The 22,415-nt window shown below is 44.5% G+C and overlaps 1 protein-coding gene across 1 annotated transcript in view; it reads left to right on the top strand.

The window, feature by feature from the left end:
- The window catches only part of LOC124798323 (apolipoprotein D-like), a 100,843-nt gene that overhangs the window by 55,930 nt on the left and 22,498 nt on the right, over window positions 1–22,415 (top strand). The window contains exons 2-3 of the mRNA XM_047261668.1: window positions 1,069–1,194; window positions 17,412–17,542. Coding sequence (XP_047117624.1) covers window positions 1,075–1,194; window positions 17,412–17,542 — 251 coding nt within the window. The 5' untranslated portion in view covers window positions 1,069–1,074. The remainder of the gene's footprint in view (window positions 1–1,068; window positions 1,195–17,411; window positions 17,543–22,415) is intronic.

The following is a 22,415-nucleotide window of genomic DNA, read 5'->3' as shown; positions in this document are numbered from 1 at the left end:
TACGCGCTGTTAACAGCCAACTGCCCAACACTACAATGGCCAACAACAATGCAAACCAGCCACAGACTGCACACAGCACAGCCAGTGATTTTCATACAGAGCGCTACGTGGCGTTACCAATATAAAAACCTAAACAGCCTACTTACAACAATACCCACACCCTGCCATCGGATCTCCACATTGTGTACCGTGATTCGTCACTCCACACAACATTTTTCCACTCTTCAATCGTCCAATGTTTACGCTCCTTACATCAAGCGATGCTTCGTTTGGCATTTACCGGCGTGATGTGTGGCTTATAAGCAGCCGCTTGACCATGAAATCCAAGTTTCCTCATCTCTCGCCTAACTGTCATACTACTTGCAGTGGATCGTGGTGCAGTTTGGAATTCCTGTGCGTTGGTCTGGATAGATGTCCATCTACTTCACATTACGACCGTCTTCAGCTGTCGGCGGTCTCTGTCAGTCAACAGACGAGGACGGCCTGTACGCTTTTGTGCTGTACGTATCCCTTCACTATCACATCGGAAACAGTGGACTTATGAGTGGTAAGGTGTGTGGAAATGTCGCGTACAGACGTATGACACAAGTGGTATCTAATCACATGACCTCGTTCGAAATCCGTGAGTTCCGAAGAGCGCCCCATTTTGCCCTCTCACGATGTGTAATGACTACTGAGGTTGCTGATACAGAGTTCATTGCAGTAGGTGGGAGCACCATGCATCTAATACGAAAAACGTACGTTTACTTTTGATCACAAAGTGTGTTTCTTACCCCGTTAGTTGAATAGGATGGATGAAAATTGTTAGGTAAAATTCATGCTACCTATCCTTGAAGCATTTGAGCATGTTATATGGATAGGACAGACGAAAACTGAAGGCAGAATTCATGGAACCTATCCCATAATTTCTGATATAATTAAATGTTGTGCAGAGACATTAGTTCTTTCGGTGCCTGTCTACAAGTTTTATACATCCGTGCCAAGACGAAAACGCACCTGTAGCACCGGCTAAATTTCAGATGCACCGTTTGCTTTGGTAACAACACACGCAATGTTGCCGTGTTGCAGTTAGCGATGTTCCTGCCGTCAGTAGTATTGGCGGCGTGGCTGGCGGCGTCTCCCGCAGTGGGGCAGGTGCCGGGGCTGGGGCCCTGTCCAGACGTCGAGGTGGAGCACAACTTCAGCGTCGAGAGGGTGAGTCTCACTGCACGTCGCGAGCTGTACACGTAGCCTGGAGACTGCAGGAGTGTCATACATTAGCTCTAGACGACGTGATTATTAACAGCTCTGAAACAAGTTACTGTAATAAAAGGATGAATTTTCACCCTCCACTTCAGAGCCATACTGAGATCATCCTGTGCTCCTGTCGGAAATACCAAACCTCCCGTTCCCTATAAAACTGCTTTTTTGTATTTTTTCTACACACATTTTGCGAATTCTATAGTTCTCTACCAGCTGCAGATATAGTTAAGGTGAAGCACTATTGAACAATTAATACTTGATACAAATATTGACCTCAACAAATTAAATATATCATTGCAGAAAATAAATTAGAATCTAGATCTTGGTTTTCAAACGATTATCGAGTACAGTTTCTTAGAGCATTAACACCATTTTTCTGTGCATTTGCAAAATTATAAATACGCAGTTCAAGACATTTACTTAACCGGATATAAATAGTACAAAATTAACGTCTTATAGGAATGCAGAACACTGTCGTACAGCACATCGTATCTGGGAAAGTTAGCTCAAAGCAGGTGTTTAGATGCTTTGGCCTGACTTTCCCAGATAGGGTGGGGCAACTACTGTGCATTGGGTTTAGTCTGATATTTAATAAAGAACAGATTTCGTTAATTCTTCATAAATTATTAATAGTGTATAAATTACTGATTAAAAATAAAAGAAAGTCATAAATGAAAGAGGACTGAGAGTTGAGAAAATATCCTACTTAAGGAATTTTATTATGAGGGCTGTTTTTTTTTTTTTTTTTTAGGGCCGAACGGTCGCGAAACGGAAACCACAGTGCAAATCAAAAATGTTTTACTAGCAACATTTAACTAAATTTTCTGTCTACTTGTCTACATAGTCGCCTCTACGACTTAAACGTTTCTCAAAGCGTGGTACCAATTTTCCAATATCCTCATTATGCAAGGCACCCGCTTGTGCTTTCCGCCAGTTCTCTACGATGGTCTGCAGCTCGTTGTCTGCGCCAAAACGGCGTCCTCATAGCCAGCAGTTCAAGTTAGCAAAGAGATGAAAACCGGAGGGAGCCATACCCAGGCTGTAAGGCGGATAATCAAACACTTCCCAAGAAAAAGGCTGCAGGAGCGTTTCTGTTGCAGAAGCACTGTGCAGCCGAACGTTGTCATGAAGGACAGTGCCTGGTGGCAACATTCCTCTTCGCTTGTTCTGAATTGTCCTTCGTAGACGATTTTCTCGAATAGCCTAGCCTGATGGACTCGCTGAACAAGATCATTGGATGGCACTCGCTTCTTTCCCAGCATGAGGAAAGTCTATACGTTCCGCTTCAAAGTTCGTTTGCTGTAACGTATGACAGCTACATTATGTGGCCTGTGGGGAAACAGGAGAGTCTGGAAGCGCGCAACCGCTACGGTTACAGGTTCGAATCCTGTCTCGAGCATGCATGTGTGTGATGTCCTTTGGTTAGTTAGGTTTCAATAGTTCTAAGTTATAGGGGACTGATGACCTCAGATGTTAAGTCTCATAGTGCTCAGAGCCATTTTTGAAACAGGAGAAACCTCTCAGCATGAAGTAATCCACAGACAACACACGTTCCACACTTGATGGGAGACTCTACTGTATTATGCATATTTACGTACTCACTGTACACCAAGAAATGTAAAGTGCAATGTGACATGATCGACGGATGTATTTGAGACACTGCGGACAGATAGGGGCAAATCTTCATAGTATTTTTATTGTGGTTTTAGCTACACGCCCGATCGAATCCTGAAAAAAAATTGCTCTCGTGTTATTATAATTTTACTTACCATTCGCCTGATTTGAACCGAACAAATTGATTACGCCTCTGTTTCCAGTTTAGCAGTTGTATCGTAATCTGTCGACAAGATAGCTAAATCTGCTCACGCCCACAGTCAACTTCAATTTCATAAAATAGCTTTCACAAGTTGTTGCAGTCACTGACATTGCCATAAGTATAGTAAAAGCCACTCTGTAGGAAAAAAATTAATACAGCCTTTTGGAAGTTTCCAAGTGCTTCTAGATTTATTGTTGCAATAGTGCAATACTGCATAAATGATCACATTTGCGGATCAATAGCACAAGCGGTTCTGAGGTGCCAGGTATCGACCCATACTGAAACACCCTTCCTAGTGATCCTCTGACGGCACCAATCTAGCCGTGTACGTCAATGCTCTGGCGTAAGTGGAAGGCGGGCTAGAGGTGTGCATGCCCAAAGTCCCAGTGCTAATAACCGGATCGCAAAAGTTAGTTTTGACACGTCTATGCTCACAAGCCTTCTTACCTCAGCTGCGGTAGCTGCAAGATTTGCCAGTACTGCCCTTAAACACAACAATCTTGGCAGGAATCTGTGCTGCGTGGACGTCCAGAATCTTGTCCACTGATACCAGCGTCGTTGCACAACTGACCAAACACGCTCAATTTGTGTCAATTCTACGAAAGGGCCATCCTGCCCCTCGGAAGGCCACTACTTGACCCCTTTCAGACTCGCTCAGTTGGCTGTAGGAAGCACGAGTGCGTCTCCGTGGCATGGTTGCCTGCTTGCTTCACACGTTTGCACCACATGGAGCCTTCTAGATCTGAGCATTGCCTATTAAAGGTCGGACGCAGAAGGCGCTCCGGTAGATATTTCACTGCGCTTTCTGTTGCCGGTCGACGTTAAATCCATTATCAATTGATCTGTTATCCTCCAGGTTGCATAGAAACCATCATCAGTTTCTTCTGCTATTCCCCAGGTGGCATATGGCGTCATCGGATCAAACTCGACGTCATCTTTCTGGATGTCCTATTTTTTTCCGGCAATGTATTTCGATGTTTAGATAACCATCTGTTAAAAATGGTTCAAATGGCACTGAGCGCTATGGGACTTAACATCTGAGGTCATCATTCCCTTAGATCTTAGAACTACTTAAACCTAACTAACCTAAGGACATCACACACATCCATGCCCGAGGCAGGATTCGAACCAGCGATCTTAGCGGTCGCGCGGTTCCAGACTGAAGCGCCTAGAACCGCTCGGCCATAACCATCTGTTAACCCACACTTTTTTTCTTTGTTTTGTCGCTGTGTGTGGCCGTGAGAGATCAATGATTTAGTTCTTCGGCCATTTTTGTAGACTTTCTGCCGTCCTGCTATCGCAGTCCGTTGCCTGGGGTACACCATCTTGGAGGCTGTCTATACGTTGCACCCCTTTTACCTAGTTTAAAACTGGCAACCTTAATGAACAACATGCTGGCGAACGGGTCTTTCAAAGTGAGCATCGGCCACAACACCAGCAGATAGTATAAAATAAAAAATGGCCTTCCTCAAGGATCTGTGTTGGCTCCAACCCTTTTTAATTTGTATATTAGCGACTTTCCAAATACATTCAGCAGGAAATTTTGCTACGCCGATGATTTGGCACTAGTTGTACGATCTAAAACACTTGGGGAAGGAGCGAACGTACTCACAGAAGATCTGGAGTCCTTGAATTCCTATTATAAAAAATGGCGACTCTGCCCTAATCCAACCAAGCTTTCCACTTGAACAATAAAATGGCCCACCAGGAACTGCATGTGAACTTTTGTGAACAAAGAGTCAAACACAACTTCAACCCCAAATACCTTGGCATAACACTAGACCGCTCCCTGTCTTACAAAAAACATCTAGAAAACGTAAGCCAAAAGCTAAAGAGTCGCAACAACATTCTGAGAAAATTGGCTGGCTCGACTTGGGGAGCTAAACATCCACCTTACGTACTGACACAATAGCCCTGGTATATCCTGTTGCCAAATATTGCTCTGCTGTCTGGCATTCGAGCACTCTTACTAAGAAAATCGACGTCCAGTTGAACGAGCGAATGGAGGATAATAACGGGCACTATTAAATCCACCCCAGTCCCTTGGCTGCATACTCTAAGCAATATCGCACCTCCACAATTGAGAAGGCAAGAAGCAGCAGCAAGAGAGTGGTCAAAAATTCATGACTCAGATTACCCACAGAATCTACCAATCCATGATGTTTTGAACGAAATACCATCGACCCGCTTTAAGTCACGGAAGCCTATATGGGTTAAAACACAAGAACATCAACCTGACATCAAGGAGCAATGGCGGCACTTTTGGAATGATTCTGGAATTAATAAACAAGGTATCCAAGATCCTACTCTCGAATTACCGGGCTTTGACCTGAAGAGATGTACCTGGACTATATTAAACCGTATCAGAACGGGCCATGCAAGATGCAATGCATATAAGTACATGAGGGGTCTATGCGACTCACCAGCGTGTGACTGTGGAGCACCAGAACAGAACGTCCGCCATATTATTGAGGAATGCCCCTTAAGAAGATACGCCAGACCTGTCTCAGAGGTTATATATGTGAAACCCTCTGCTTTGGATTGGCTGTGCACTCTAGATATTGAGCTTTAAATATATGAATGAGTTTCTAGTCAGGCTTGCAAAGCTTTTAACGTGTAGTTATTCTGTCTTGAGTGTTTGTACTTTATCTTTTTGTGCTATTGCTTGTTTTTGACTCATGTACTATTTACACATTGTTTTGTTTTATACATTTCATTTACACATTGTTGTACTTATATAAAATATTGTCGCTGTATTGCCATACGCAAAATAAATAAATAAAATAAATAAATAAAACCCACACTTTGAAAAAAGGGAACGCCAAACGGGAAGCCTTGTGTATTTCGTTTCACTTTTTCCTTTGTAAAATACGTTGAAACACTAGCTTTAACAACCTCAATCCAGTCCTCAGTTTCAGAAGCCAGCAAAAATTGGAAGCCTCCGGTCAAAAAGCGTATTACTTTCAACAACTGCTAGCCGACAGTAGCCAAGCGAAATATCTGCAGGGACTCCCTTGTCGAACATGATCGAGCACTGCTGGCAGCAATGTTAGCGGTAGATATTTTTCCATAGCAGCCATATCTATATGACGTTGATTGGAATGTAATGATATGCTGCAACGGCATGCATTTACAGTCGCAGGGGAAGGCTTATCCTTGTAGATAGAAGACAGGAACAAGAAGGGCAGGAGACCACACATGGCACACCTGGTTGATTCTAAAACCCTCTTTCTTTCGTGTTATTTTTGTGGTCTGTGCCTGATACGTTGATGGCGACCAGCCTCACCATGTCCTCGGTACAGCCCTGCTCTGCAGCAGTGTGCATTGATTTGAAACTTTTCTTTCAGGAGTACCAGGTCCGCAAGGTATGCAGGAAAGCTGCTGTGAAATTTGGAAGGAAGGGGAGAGGTAGTGGCAAAAGTTAAGCCGTGAGAACGGATGACGAATTTTGTTTTAATGTTATTTACATCTACTTAAATCCAACATTGCTGTTAGTGGTAGGAGCACTAGAGGTAGTCATCACAATGTGTGATTTCAGATTTTTATGCTTGCGAAGACGCATGTTTCAAAGAAATATCGGCTCCTCTTAAATTATGAGCCGGCCGGTGTGGCCGTGCGGTTCTAGGCGCTTCAGTTTGGAACCGCGTGACCGCTACGGTCGCATTTTCGAATCCTGCCTGGGGCATGGATGTGTGTGATGTCCTCAGGTTAGTTAGGGTTAAGTAGTTCTAAGTTCTAGGGGACTGATGACCACAGATGTTAAGTCCCATAGTGCTCAGAGCCATTTGAACCATTTAAATTATGAAACAACCTTGACAATCACGACAGAGGAATATTCCTCTTTGCCTCCTACATTTGATGCCTCTGCAACGTGTAATGTGTGCCAACTCACTAACTTCCCACATCTACTCCTCTTCCTGGTATTACTCAGCAAGGTGGCGCAATGGTGAAGATTTACAGTCGCTTTCGGGAGTGGTGTGGTTAAATCTCCGCCGGGTCATCCCTGTTTAGTTTTCTTCCGTTGTTAACTTTAACCGATTAGTGTGAATCCCACGACGGTTTCTTTGAACATGGATACGACTGATTATCTTTTCCATACTCGTCCTGTCCCAACTTGCGCTCCGCCACTAATGATTTTGTTCTTGACAGGACATTATAAATACAATCTTCCTGCATCCCCCTTCATTATTTTGGAGCATTCTGATCGTACGCCATTAAACCGCAAAATTCATTCACACCACCCGGTAACTCACCCTGTATTCGCCAAATAATTCACATTTTCAGCACCACTACACGCATATTCCAGCCTCATTATCACTCTGCTTCGTCCGTTCCTTACTTTCTTAATCATCAGTACAGGATGGCCAAAATTAAATTGACTCTGTGATTGTGCAGCAAACATAAGGAGACGAAAAAAACGAGATGCCAAGTTTGTTGACATTGTCAACCAGGAGAGATGAGACCTGTTGTAAATATTTTATTTAGTTAGGGACTGAAAACTCATGAAGTCAAGATCGCACATGATCTTATTTATTCGGATGGATTACTAGTTTCGGCTAACAATATAGCCATGTTCAGGTCACAAAATATTCCCGATTAGCATTGGTACCATTATGATCATATTGTGAAAATGTTTCTTAAAATGTCAATATCCATACATAGAGTTAAAAACAGCTTTTCATCGTTCGAGGCCAGTGCAATTGAACGAGGGTCACAAAATAAAGGCGTTATGCTGTTAAAATTATTATCTGACTCTGATGTAAACACTGATTATGTCAGTTACCCAGTTTTAACAGCGTAACACCTCTCTTTAATACCATTCTTCAATTACATTGGTCCTAACGAAGAAGCGGTGTTTTTAGTTATATCTAGCATGGATGTTGACATTTTTAGAAACATTTTAACGATGTTTGAAGCCATAATTGCACTAGCACTAATCAAGAATATTTCTTGATCCTAAGATAGGTAGATTGTTTGCAAAGATAGTAATCCATCCAAATAAAGAAGATTTCATGTGAGATCTAGATTTCGTGGGTTCTCAATGGCTAACATAAAAAAACGAGTTAAATCCGCAAAAATATAGGGTCAGATCGTACTGGGAAATCATCTCACGTAAACTGTCGATGTTATTTAACCACAAAGAAGTTAACATTGGATTCCAGATGGATAACAAACTGGAGCAAATGAAACGAAAGACCATAAGGGGTGAACATCGGATGAGAAAAGGGGAGTATATGAAAGATATATCAAGATCGTGAGATGAGGGGGTCAGACAGGAATAAATTTTTCGGGATGGTTCACAGAACATAACAAGAAAGAGAAAAGTTCATTGACGGTAGCAAATACCATTCATTAGGAAGCATCGGAGACATCTTGAATATGTTATGTTACACTGCTGTCAAATTTATCTGAAATATCTTTAGCTTTATTTCTGCATGTCCCAATGTGTTAAAACACTGTAATATGGGTGTAAGATTATATTGAGGTGTTGCCTTGACATAGACATACCAAAGTTTGAACGTCTTTGAGTCGACAGCTGCGTCATACGTAACAGTCTTTGGTAGGTGATTGACAACTGGCTTTCATTGGGCAGTAGACAGACCTCTGTGAGTGTGCTAAGCATTATCAATCAACCATGATATGCAATGGAGAGTTTTACATGTTTGGTAGTGCATATTTACTGATTGCTAATTCTGGACTGTGCCAAATGACGTAATGCTTGTAAGGGATGTAGTGTTATATGGACAATATAGACCATTTCTTTCACATGGGAAATAGCGATTTGTGCTTTCCTTTCTTGTAGCACTTGATAATGGGACCATGTCTATCTGAAACTTCTTAATTAAATAACACATTTAGACAACTGTCCTGATACCAGTGTTACATTGCATAGTGGCCGTGTACTACATTTTCTGATGAGTAAAGACTCGTGTTCTATGAGTTCATACAACAGTGAGAGGCCCATACTGGCCTCACTTAAATCAATTAGAACCTGAGGATTCTTAACTCCTGGTATCCCCTCGTTCAGAAACCACCGGTAGAGATGAACCACGCAGGTTACTACGGGAGAGTTATCTCGTGCACAACGGAAAATTTCTAAGGATAAAAATGCAAATCCTGTTTCAGAATGTTCTGTCACAACGATTTGTTAATTTCCTCCATGCACAGCTAACAGGCATTGCGATTTTGTCTGTTTTCACTTGGGCAATGTTTCACTGGTGTCTTGACGCGACTCATATACTTTTCTAAGGATGTATTAGTATTTATGCATCTATTAGTAGATCCATACCTTACGGTGTGTCGTGGAGGGTACTTCTGGTAGCATTACTTTTCCTCCCTAATGAACGGTACGTGGAAAGAACCACTTTCGACGAACCTCCATTTGAGCTCTGTTTTCTCTGACTTTTTCGTAGTGGTCACTTCGCGAGATATTAGTGAGAGGAAGAAACAGGTTTCCACACGCTCCGTGGAACATCCGCTTTCGTAATTTCAACAGTAAACCTCTCCGTGATGCACAACACTTTTCTTGTACTCTGTGTCGGTGTAATTTGTTGATCGTGTCCGTGACACTGTCGTGTCGACCAAATGATCTCGCGACGAAAGGTACTGCTCATCGTTGGATCCTCCTGGACCAGTTCGGTAAGAGCGACGTACTAATGGACGATACTCAATGTTTCGTAATCTCGTACTTATTTCGTTTATGAATTATTAAGACTCTTGCAACGAATCTCAACCTTGTATGAGCATTTCCTACAAATTATTTACTTGATCATTCGACTTTCTGTCGTTCCGGATTATGCTTTGCATTTTATGATGATGACAGTCTCTAGTGACTTGTCGCCAATAATGTAATCTAACTGTAGTTCATCTCTTTGCATGTTTGTTCGCGGTACATTTACTTACGTTCAAGGTTTACTTCCAGTCCCTGCGCCAATTGTTGGTTACCTGGAGGTCTTTCTTTGGCTACACTGTACCTTCCTAAAGACAACAAAATCGTCCACAAAGAGCCTCACTGAGCCTCCAGCATCCCCCATCAATCGTTAGCGCTAACGGCCGTATAACGCTCCCTTGGAGTACTCCCGAAATTACCTTTACATCTCTCGATTTTGTTCTGTTGAGAACGGTGTGTTGAGTTCTGTCCGCAAGAAAGGCCTAAATACACGAAAATCTGATTCCATGCCCTGTGATCTTGTACTTTACCACGTTTTTGTTAGGCCGCTTTCTTGTCTGTCTGTCTGTTCGGTAAAAATTTTGCAGTTGTTTTTAAAATAACTTCCCGATGAGCTGGAGACTTGGAATTTTAAACGTAGCTCAGACCTTGACAGCAATGCAATATTAACTCTCTTTCTTGTCTGGAGTATGGCGGAGGGTACTTTAGTTATCAGTATTATTTCCCGAAGAGCTAGAAATTTTCAATACAGCTCAGAATACGATGACAATGCAATATTAAGTCGCTTTCTTGTCTAACGTGTCGCGGAAGGTACTTCGACTATCACTGCCATGTCCCCATTTTCCTGTTCCAGCCACGAACGGTTTGAGGGAAGAACGGCTACTTCGAATCTCTCTGAGTTCTACCTCGGCGGCCACTTCGAGAGATATGCGTAGGAGGACGTTATATACTGGATGAGTCAGGTGCTGAGAAACTGACACAAACCTGAAATTTAACAACTGTTCGTGTTGTAATCTCATCAAAATGCTTGAAAACTACTGAATTATTTCACATACACACGTACACAAGATTTGAAATAGAAAATAATTATCTAAGTAATGACGAACTTACAATGTACTATGTATCTAAACAGGGCAAAAAAAAGTATGAAATAATTTGTCCGAGCCCCAGACAGATGCCTAACACAATACAAATAATCCTGAGAACTTGTTATTGAGAATTTTTAATAACTACGAAGACACCTGTAAGACTTTAAACGAAAAACATGGAGTGCATGCTACACGTAACTGATGCATGGATAGTTCACCTCGTTACTGTTATACTACTTTCTAATTGATGTATGAATATTCCACCTTCTGAGTATTGTATGTCGCATTTTTTGTTTTAAACCTTCCAAGTATTTTCATGGCTATTAATAATTCACAATCACAAATTTTCAGGGCAGTCTGTAGGGGTTACGAGAAATTATTTTATATTTTTTAATCCAGTTTAAAATCGAAGTCTATTAAAAATTCATTTTTACCTAAATAATAATTGTTCACTAAGTAGGAGAGTGGAACTGTCTCGAATGCCTTACAGAAGTCAAGAAATACGGCATCAACCTGAGCGCCTCTGTCCGCGTCGCTCTGTGTCTCAAGGAACGAACAGAGCGAGATGAATTTCACCATATCTGTGTTTCATATTTACATTACCCTATTTTTGAACCCTCATGAACTGCAAACTAATATTTTTGTAATGATTATAGTACAACAATTGAACGTTTAAATACAGTGTAATTGAATCGTGTATGTCGTTGTAGACTGATGACTGCATCTAAAAATGAAATGTGGAAATTCAAAACAAATATATTTACTACAACTGAAAAATACTTCTTCTTTCATCATATTAAGTTTGATTGAAAATTTCTCTGCGATTTTCAGTAAATTCAATATACTGCACACCTTTTCGGCTGTTAAATTTCTGCCTCTAATAAATAGGCTCTGTTTGTTACCCCATCTACGTGTGCGTGTATTTGCAACTACTTTATACACGGTAAAGATTACTCTATTGTCCAGTCGCCATTTGTCAAGCGAGATATAGCAAACAGCTTCCTTATCACTTCGTAATATGTGCAACGGAATAAGACCACTAAGTACTTTAGTGCTTCAGTAATTAGTGGGTGCGACAACAGTACCCTAACTCACGACAACGTTACCACTGTTTTATTATCAGTCCCTGAAAATAACAACCCAACTCCAATAGGAAGCAACAGTCTCGTAGTAGTAAACCGCTGGGGCGCTATGAGACTCGCTCTAGGATACCTCTTTCCCAGGGGAATAAATTATCTCGGAGGTCGGCCGTTGTTCGTTACACATAGTGGGAAGTATATTACTCGCAGAAAGTGATAAATCGTTATGTGCACTCGCGCTTTAAAACAGTTTAAGTTTCCATACAGTTTCGGGTGAAGTTTTCCAGCTCCAACGTTCATGTTAGTGGAAGTCATCTCAGTACAGTGAGTGCTCTAATGTTATACGAATTCCTGTTGAAACAGGTGTTTATTTTTGTCGAAATTTGTTTTATGAGTATTAGGCCGTGGCCTAAGTCAAGTTTCTCCGCCTAACGTTTATGCATTATATACTGCCGGGGAAAAAATAGTAGACCCTTTTAGAGGTCTCCAATTCACTCACGATTCATTGTCGCAACAGTGCATATGAAGTAAATGAAGTACTGCATTTACAGATCAATAGCACAAGCGATTCTGAGGTACCAAGTATGGGCCCCTGCCGAAACACCCATATTAGCTGGTGGTGTAGTCTCCATGAGTGGCAGTACAGGCACTAACTCTGGTATGCAGTCGATTACAGACGACGAATACTGCCTGCTCGACCCGTTCACGTAGTTCCGTAAGAGTTGTTGGTTGTGATGGAGCCTTGTTAGCAGAGGTGATGTTGTGGCTCCTTCAACAAAGTCAAACATTCTACATGCATGGTGTTAACAAACTGGTCTCTCGCTAGGTAAATTGCATTCGTCGCCAGGGTGACTGTGTTGAGAAATAATTATTGAAGAGTAAAGATGTAGAATGTTAATACCGTTTCTCTTATTTAAGAAGCCTTAAAACTTTTCACATAAAAAGTTCGGAGGCGCTCCCTCGTTATTAATTTAGTTTGTGAGTTTTTAATACTCCGAACTAACTACAAAAAGAAACGAAACTCACAACAACATATAGTGTCCATGTTTGATAGTGTATAAGTATACATCAGTTTGTGAACATTGAATCTAAAGTTAAATTAATTTACTATAACTTATTTTTGTTGTTGGCTTAAACGCACGTTATTAAATACATACACTGCCAGAAAAAATTACGACGTCGATTTCGATCTGATGATCCCATGTGCCACTTGGGGGATAGTAGACGTAATGATAATAGTTTCTTTAATTATAATAGTTTCAGCGTCGTCCACCAACAGATAGCGTAGTTGCATAGCTACCTGAGAGCCAGCTGTGTTTAAACCTTGACTGAATGCCCACAGCCAGAAAGCTCAGTGTGGCGCAAACATGTGAATCTACCGTGCAACGGAGATGAACTCATGCTAGCCAGCTGAGAGGGTTTGAAAGGGGCCAAATTGCTGACTTCCGCGTGGCGGAATGGTCCTTTCGGAGACTTGTCACAGAAGTTGGACGTGCTGCGTCATGCGTGCAACGATCCTGGTATCTGTGGTCACGTGAACATTCTCACAACCGTAGATGTGGTTCTGGATGTCCACGCAGCACACATGCCCGTCATGATCGTCATATTATAAGGGGAGTAGGGGCAGATAGTACAACTACCACAGCACAGATAACACGTGTCAACACGAACTTTAGCGAATTGGTTATTAGCCCTGGGACTACGGGCAAGCACACCTCTAGCTTGTCTTCCACTCACGCCACAGCATCCACGTACACGGCTCCAATGGTGGATCACCTGGAAGATGGGGTGGCGCGCCGTGGTCTTCGGTGACGAAAGCAGATTCTTCCTGCAAGCAAGTGACAGTAGTTTGCGTGCACGACGTAGACCTAGTGAGAGTTTTATCGTAGAGTGCATTCGTCCAAGACACATTGGCCCCACCAGAGGATTTATGGTCTGGGGAGCGACAAGCTGCTCGTTCACCTTTGGTGCTTCTGGGTGGGATGCTAATCAGCGCTCCGTAGGTGCAGATTGTTGTTAGACCAGTTCTTTTGTCGTTATTGCATCAGGAAGGTGGTGTGTTGTTCGACAGGATAATGTTCGCCCACACACTGCCTGTGAAACTTAACATACTCGGCAAGATGTGCAGCAACTTCCCTGGCCAGCACGATATTCGGACTTGCCTACAATCGGGCACATCTGTTGGGGCCAATTAGGGGCTGTGTGAAGGATGATCGCTGACAGTAAACCCAAGGAGTAGGGTTGTTGCAGACGTTACAGCGGTCGTGAGCGGTCTAGCATATACAAGCAGGAGGAGAGGCCGCTCCATGTGTCGGCTAACCCTTCGAATTCATGCTTTCAGTTTCCCGAAGGTTTCGCATTGCCTTGCAGAGTTTAGGGTGATGCCTTCAGGGATGAATTCCAATTGTACTACACCTTGAACATCCCAGAACACTGTGAGCATGACTTTGCCTTTTAAGGGCATGGTCTTGGACTCTTGTCACCTGTGGTCCTTTCTGGCGGAACTCCATTCCTGCTCTCTTGTGTAGGCGGTCAAAACGTTGAACCACTTTTACCACCTGTCACAATGTTGTTAAGGAACCTATCACCGTCCAAAATGCAAAAGAAATTGTTGACATATGTTCAATCTCCTGTGTTTAAAGTTGAGATGACCCTGGCGCAGCTGAGCATCGTGATGAGATGACCCTGGTGAAGCTGAGCATCGTGTTAACACAGATGGTCCTGACAGTACAGGTGCGACTTCGGCTTTTAGAAAGTATATTATTGCCAGCCACCAGCGTCTCTTAATGATTCGTATCTTAGGTGATGGCGACAATATCTTCCACTTAGACAAATGTCAGTGTCACAAGGCCTGACTCATCCAATCGCGGGTTGAGCAGTTCGATAGTGAATTCACTTTCATGTTAGACGCTGTGAAGCGGACAGCCATAATCTGCTGGATAAAAAATTTATTTGTTTATACCCTGAACTGCGCCATTCCGTTGTGAAAAGTTCCGTAGAAATCGATCGACGTAGTTGTAGTGAGCGAGCAGTTGAATAGACACGAATAGCAAAAACGACAAAAATGTGCAGAGTCACGGGAAACAGCCCGAAGAGATGTTTTGTGCAGAGCGCATATATGTACGCATACACGTTTCCCTCAAATGGTTCTTCACTATGGCTGTCACCATTGACTTGTTATACTACACAAATACACAGATTTTCAGCATCTACCACCATTCCTTTCCGTCAAATCTGATGTACAAAATATTTACACAAGCACGCGTCATGAGTATGCTGCTGATCTGTCTCTCTGAGTTGATCCAATTTGATGAGTCTTGTCACAGAGTAAGGTACATGGTCCAAACACAACTGCGCCGTGACCAGGAGTCCCTTTGCATTGAAAGAAGTCTCGTGTCCTCTGTGGCGAGATATCATGTAATCTTGGGAGTCGAGTACTGGTAGGTACAGACTAGTCTTGATGTGATGGAGGTCATGGCTGTATGCTGTGACAGACGACAAGATAAAGCGATAAAGTCTTCTGAGGAATACTCACGTGGTTGTAACTGCAAACACGGGGAACGGTGACGTCTGAAGGCGTATGGTGATGCCGAGCACGACATAGACAACGATGCAGGCGATGAGGGAGCCGACAAATAGATGACAGTCGATAACTGCTATTGTAACACAGATGATGGTGAAAACGACAACAACCATATGTTTGCAGCGGCGAAAGCAGTGGTGAATGGTGGGTGAAGAGGCAGATTCAGACCTGGAAAGTGACACTGCGAAGAGCCAAGGATAACAGTGTCAGCAGCGAATTGAAGGGGCGTTCCATATTTTGTAATGACTGACTGTTTCAGGCGAGCTAACTCGATATCTGCCTTAGACTTAAATATTTTACGACACATTCACCGTAATACAATTTTCGCTCACCCACTTGATTTACAGGAAGTGCGATGTAGTAACGCAGTGTTGTTAGTTGATGAGACATACACTTTTTAGTCAGCCACTGTCCTGCGCTGGCTGGCAATATAGTACAATCATGCTCATAAATTAAGGATAATGCTGATACATAGTGAAACAACGCTCTGGAGGGCGGTTTGCGGGTTTAAATCACCTCGGGGTATGAGCATGCGTTGCATTTGACCTGCGGTCGTCGCACGGTGGCGCTGGCAGCAGTCCACATACGCAGAGGTGTGTTGGTGCATGTCACGGTACAGTGCAGACGTTTTCAGACGTGCTAATCGTGACTGTGTGTTGAAAATGGCTCAAAGAACACATATTGATGAGAGGTAGAATACTAGGGCGACTGGAGGCTGGTCGAACACAGCAGGTCATAGCATGAGCCCTCCGTGTGCCACAAAGTGTGATCTCAAGATTATGGCAACGATTCCAGCAGACAGGAAATGTATCCATGCGCTACAGTACGGGACGTCCACGGTGTAAAACCCCACAAGAAAACCGATATCTCACCATCAGTGTCCGCAGACGGCCACGGAGTACTGCAGGTAGCCTTGCTCGGGACCTTACCGCAGCCACTGGAACAGTTGTCTCCAGACACACAGTCTACAGACGACTGAACAGACATGGTTTATTCGCCCGGTGACCTGCAAGGTGCATTTCACTGACCCCTGGTGACAGGAGAGCCCTTAAAGTCTGGTGTCCAGAACACAGTACATGGTCATTGGAACTGTGGTCCCAGGTTATGTTCATGGACGAGTCCAGGTATAGTCTGAACAGTGATTCTCGCCGGGTTTTCAACTGGCGTGAACCAGGAACCAGATACCAACCCCTTAATGTCCTTGGAAGGGACATGTATAGAGGTCGTTGTTTCATGGTGTGGGGTGGGATTATGATTGGTGCAAGTACACCCCTGCATGTCTTTGACAGAGGAACTGTAACAGGTCAGGCGTATCGGGACGTCATTTTGCTCTAGTATGTCCGCCTTTTCAGGGGTATAGTGGGTCCCACCTTCTTCCTGGAGGATGATAACGCACGGCCCCACTGAGCTGCTGTCGTAGAGGAGTACTTTGAAATAGAAGATATCAGGCGAATGGAGTGGTCTGCCTGTTCTCCAGATCTAAACCCCATCGAGCACGTTCTGGGATGCTCTCGGTCGACGTATCGCTGCACGTCTTCAAACCCCTAGGACACTTCAGGAGCTCCGACAGGCACTGGTGCACGAATGGGAAGCTATACCCCAGCAGTTGCTCGACCACCTGATCCAGAGTATGAAAACACGTTGTGCAGTCTGTGTACGTGTGCATGGTGGTATATCCCACATTGATGTCGGGGTACATGCGCAGGAAACAGTGGCGTTTTGTAGCACATGTGTTTCGGGAAGGTTTTCTCAACTTACCACCAATACCGTGGACTTACAGATCTGTGTCGTGTGTGTTCCCTGTGTGCCTATGCTATTAGCGCCAGTTTTGTGTAGTGCAACGTTGTGTGGCACCACATTCTGCAATTATCCTTAATTTGTGAGCATGAGTGTATATAGAAGCAGGCGGTGATCGCTATTCTTCTGTTCACAGTACCTGGGCAAGTGGTACGAGCAGGAGCGCTACTTCGCAGTGTTCGAGCTGGGCGGCAACTGCGTCACTGCCGAATACACGGACGAGGGCAACGGCGTCGTCGGGGTGAACAACACCATGACTAACCTCGTGTGAGTGCGCGCATCGCCAGGTTCACAAAAAGTTATGAAGATTTCACTTTTTGTTTTCTGCTTGATACAGAACCAAACAAAATATAACCACAACTTATACACCTATTTTAGTTTGGGTTAGAAGTGCAGAATCTAATCTAGAATAACTGGGTTCATGTCCAATTGGTCTTCTTCATTTGCGTTTTCTTTTATTTCCGTAAACTGCTTGGCAAGACGATTCGTTGAAAGACACATATCTTCACCCATACTTCGGTCTCTAATGACCTAGAAGTCAAGACCTTAAATAAGACCACAGATTGCTCTCGCAAATTACGAGCCAGTAGTTTGTAACCACAGGTCTGGCGCTCGATAGCGTCCCACTGGTCGGGAAAGTTTGGTTATCATCGTAATCAATGATCTGAAAGCAAGTTAGCCTGGTGAATTGCTCGACGTCATACACGTACAGTATCATTTCGCGCCGTACCGACTTGGGTGGACCGCGACTGGATTCGTATATGGGAATAGCCAGGTAGAAAGGACAAAAATTTCGTTTTGCCTTTCCTTCGACGACCTTTCTAGCGCAACACAAGCAAGATGGGACACGAGATAGAATAATAACGGCTATCTCCATTTGTAGAGGAACTAGCCCAGCTTTTGCTGTAATGGATTTCGAAAATCGTGGAAAACCGAAATCTGGTAGGCCAGAAGGAGAGATGAATCATGCTCTTCTGGAATACGAGTCCTGTACATATATTGCACCGCCTCTCCCAATACTCCTGCTTCGAATTCCCCGCCGGTGCTTTCCCTGGATAATTACAGGTGAGTCTAACGTTAACTCAGTAACGGAGAGCTGTTACTACCGGAAATGCTAGACTCAGCAAATTGTTATTTGCCGTAATGTGTGAATGTTCAACGCATATGGATGTCACTAATGCAAGTTAAGGGTGATTTTTACTTTGGAACCAGTAATTTTCTGTTTTAGATACAATACTACCCTGAGGGGACAAAAGTAATGGGATAGCGATACACAAACATACAGATGGCGGAAGTATTGCACACACAATGTATTAAAGGGCAGTGCATTGGAGCACCTACTTGTTTTTGGGTGACTGATATGAAAAGGTTTCCGACGTGTTTATGGACACACGACGCGAATTAACAGACATTGAATGCCGGATGGTAGTTGGAGCTAGACGCATTGGACATTCCATTTCGGAAAGTATTAGGGAATTCAATATTCTGAGATACACTGTATCAAGAGTGTGCCGAAAATACCAAATTTCAGACATTACCTCTCACCACGAACAACGCAGTGGTCGAAGGCCTTGATTTAACGACTGAAAGCAGCGGCGTTTGTGTAGAATTGTCAGTGCTAACAGACAAGCAACTCTTCGTGGAATAACCAAAAAATGTGTGTGAAATCTTATGGGACCTAACTGCTAAGGTCATCAGTCCCTAAGCTTACACACTGCTTACCCTAAATTATCATAAGGACAAACATGCACACCCATGCCCGAGGGAGCACTTGAACCTCCGCTGGGACCAGCCGGTGGAATAACAGCAGAAATCAATGTGAAACTTACGACGAACATATCCGTGAGGACAGTGCTGCAAAATTTGGCGTTAACGAGTGTGGCAGCAGACGACTGATGCCAGTACCATTGCTAATGGCACGACGTCTCTACTGGCTCGTGATCATATTGATTGGATCCTAGACAACTGGAAATCCCTGTCCTGGTCAGATAAGTCTCGATTTTATATGGTAAGAGCTGATGGTGGGGTTCGAGTGTGGCGCAGACCCCACGAACCCATGGACCCAAGTCATCAAGGAGGTACTGTGCAAGCTAGTGTGTGCTGTGTTTACATAGAACGGACTGGGTCCTCTGGTACAACAGACTGAAAGAGGTTATGTTTGGCTACTTGAAGATCGTCTGCAGCCATCGATGGAGTTCAATTTTTATGAATGACGCCAGCCGGAGTGGCCGAGTGGTTCTAGGCGCTACAGTCTGGAACCGCGCGACCGCTACGGTCGCAGGTTCGAATCCTGCCTCGGGCATGGATGTGTGTGATGTCCTTAGGTTAGTTAGGTTTAAGTAGTTCTAAGTTCTAGGGAACTGATGACCTCAGAAGTTAAGTCCCATAGTGCTCAGAGCCATTTGAACCATTATGAATGACAATGTGTCATGTCAGTGGGCCACAATTGTTAGTGACTGATTTGAAGAACACTCAGGATAACTGGAGCGAATGATTTGGCAACCTAGATCGCCCGACATGAATCAAGAGGAGTGTTCGTAGACAAAATCCTGCACCCACCACACATTCGCAATTATGGACGGCTATAGAGACAGCATGGCTTAATATTTCTGCAGGGAATTTCCAAAGACATGTTTAGTCCATGATATTACGAGGTATCCCATGACTTCTGTCACCTCTGTATATAAAGTCAACAAGTTCTACACCATAAATATTATTAACGTTAGATTAAATATAACACAAATAAAAGTGGCTGGTAGCAGAAATTACAAATAAATAACAACGTTCTAATTTTGAACAACTCGTTACACGGCTAAGAACTTCATCTTCAGTTACACGTCTTCAGTATCTGGGTTTGTGTCAGTCTGGGTTATACACTCCTGGAAATTGAAATAAGAACACCGTGAATTCATTGTCCCAGGAAGGGGAAACTTTATTGACACATTCCTGGGGTCAGATACATCACATGATCACACTGACAGAACCACAGGCACATAGACACAGGCAACAGAGCATGCACAATGTCGGCACTAGTACAGTGTATATCCACCTTTCGCAGCAATGCAGGCTGCTATTCTCCCATGGAGACGATCGTAGAGATGCTGGATGTAGTCCTGTGGAACGGCTTGCCATGCCATTTCCACCTGGCGCCTCAGTTGGACCAGCGTTCGTGCTGGACGTGCAGACCGCGTGAGACGACGCTTCATCCAGCCCCAAACATGCTCAATGGGGGACAGATCCGGAGATCTTGCTGGCCAGGGTAGTTGACTTACACCTTCTAGAGCACGTTGGGTGGCACGGGATACATGCGGACTTGCATTGTCCTGTTGGAACAGCAAGTTCCCTTGCCGGTCTAGGAATGGTAGAACGATGGGTTCGATGACGGTTTGGATGTACCGTGCACTATTCAGTGTCCCCTCGACGATCACCAGTGGTGTACGGCCAGTGTAGGAGATCGCTCCCCACACCATGATGCCGGGTGTTGGCCCTGTGTGCCTCGGTCGTATGCAGTCCTGATTGTGGCGCTCACCTGCACAGCGCCAAACACGCATACGACCATCATTGGCACCAAGGCAGAAGCGACTCTCATCGCTGAAGACGACACGTCTCCATTCGTCCCTCCATTCACGCCTGTCGCGACACCACTGGAGGCGGGCTGCACGATGTTGGGGCGTGAGCGGAAGACGGCCGAACGGTGTGCGGGGCCGTAGCCCAGCTTCATGGAGACGGTTGCGAATGGTCCTCGCCGATACCCCAGGAGCAACAGTGTCCCTAATTTGCTGGGAAGTGGCGGTGCGGTCCCCTACGGCACTGCGTAGGATCCTACGGTCTTGGCGTGCATCCGTGCGTCGCTGCGGTCCGGTCCCAGGTCGACGGGCACGTGCACCTTCCGCCGACCACTGGCGACAACATCGATGTACTGTGGAGACCTCACGCCCCACGTGTTGAGCAATTCGGCGGTACGTCCACCCGGCCTCCCGCATGCCCACTATACGCCCTCGCTCAAAGTCCGTCAACTGCACATACGGTTCACGTCCACGCTGTCGCGGCATGCTACCAGTGTTAAAGACTGCGATGGAGCTCCGTATGCCACGGCAAACTGGCTGACACTGACGGCGGCGGTGCACAAATGCTGCGCAGCTAGCGCCATTCGACGGCCAACACCGCGGTTCCTGGTGTGTCCGCTGTGCCGTGCGTGTGATCATTGCTTGTACAGCCCTCTCGCAGTGTCCGGAGCAAGTATGGTGGGTCTGACACACCGGTGTCAATGTGTTCTTTTTTCCATTTCAAGGAGTGCATTATTATGGTAATTTGATAGGGTTCGTGGTCAGGGATTTTCACCTGCCTCGAGATGACTGGGTGTTTGTGTTGTCCTCATCATTCATGAAAGTGGCGCTTTGGACCTAGCAAAGGCTGGGAACTTGTACAGGTGCTGATAACCGCGTGGTTGAGTGCACCACTGACTAAACATCATCATCATCATAATCATTGATAGGGCTTGTGATGACTGGAACGAGTCCACACATGCGGATAGTGAGTCCCAGGTAGTACAAACAAAAGACTTTTAATTCAAGACACAGAAAATAGAATAACCCAGGGTTAAATGTCTGCAGGGCCCAGTTAGAAGAAAGTCTGAAGAAAACACGAATACATAGTCTTCCTAGACCGACTTTACTTTAGTAAGTGAAGATTTATGGCACTTGGCTTATTCTACATCCGGTCGGGTATCTTGTATTGATGTCCTTACTTGACACAGTCGCAAAGTAAGGTCAAATTGGCGTATACCGTCTCTAGTGAAGCCGGGGTCGGTGGAGGCGATGGCTCCAGTAGCGACTGCTGGCTGCTCGTTGAGGATCCTCTGTTGTTGGATTGATGGCGCTGCAGTTGGAACTGGTCTGTCTGTGGCCAGACGCCCCCTTAAGCACAGGCTTGGAGGACTGACACTTGCTCAGTGTTCAGACTAACACGTGACTGGCAGAGGGCTAAATTGGGCTACAATCCAGCCTATGTTGTAGAGCCTAGAGGAGGACCTACGATCAGGCAACCCGCCAGTCGTGTCTGTAGTGCAGGTAGACGTAGTTGCAGGATGTAGCATTGCGTGCTTAGATTTGCGCTTTTCCACAAATTTGGAAATGAAAAG

Source organism: Schistocerca piceifrons, chromosome 1 (assembly GCF_021461385.2).
Source record: "Schistocerca piceifrons isolate TAMUIC-IGC-003096 chromosome 1, iqSchPice1.1, whole genome shotgun sequence".
Classification (NCBI taxonomy): Eukaryota; Metazoa; Arthropoda; class Insecta; order Orthoptera; family Acrididae; genus Schistocerca; species Schistocerca piceifrons.
Note: the sequence above shows the minus strand (reverse complement) of the source record. Positions and strands in the feature narration are given on the sequence as shown.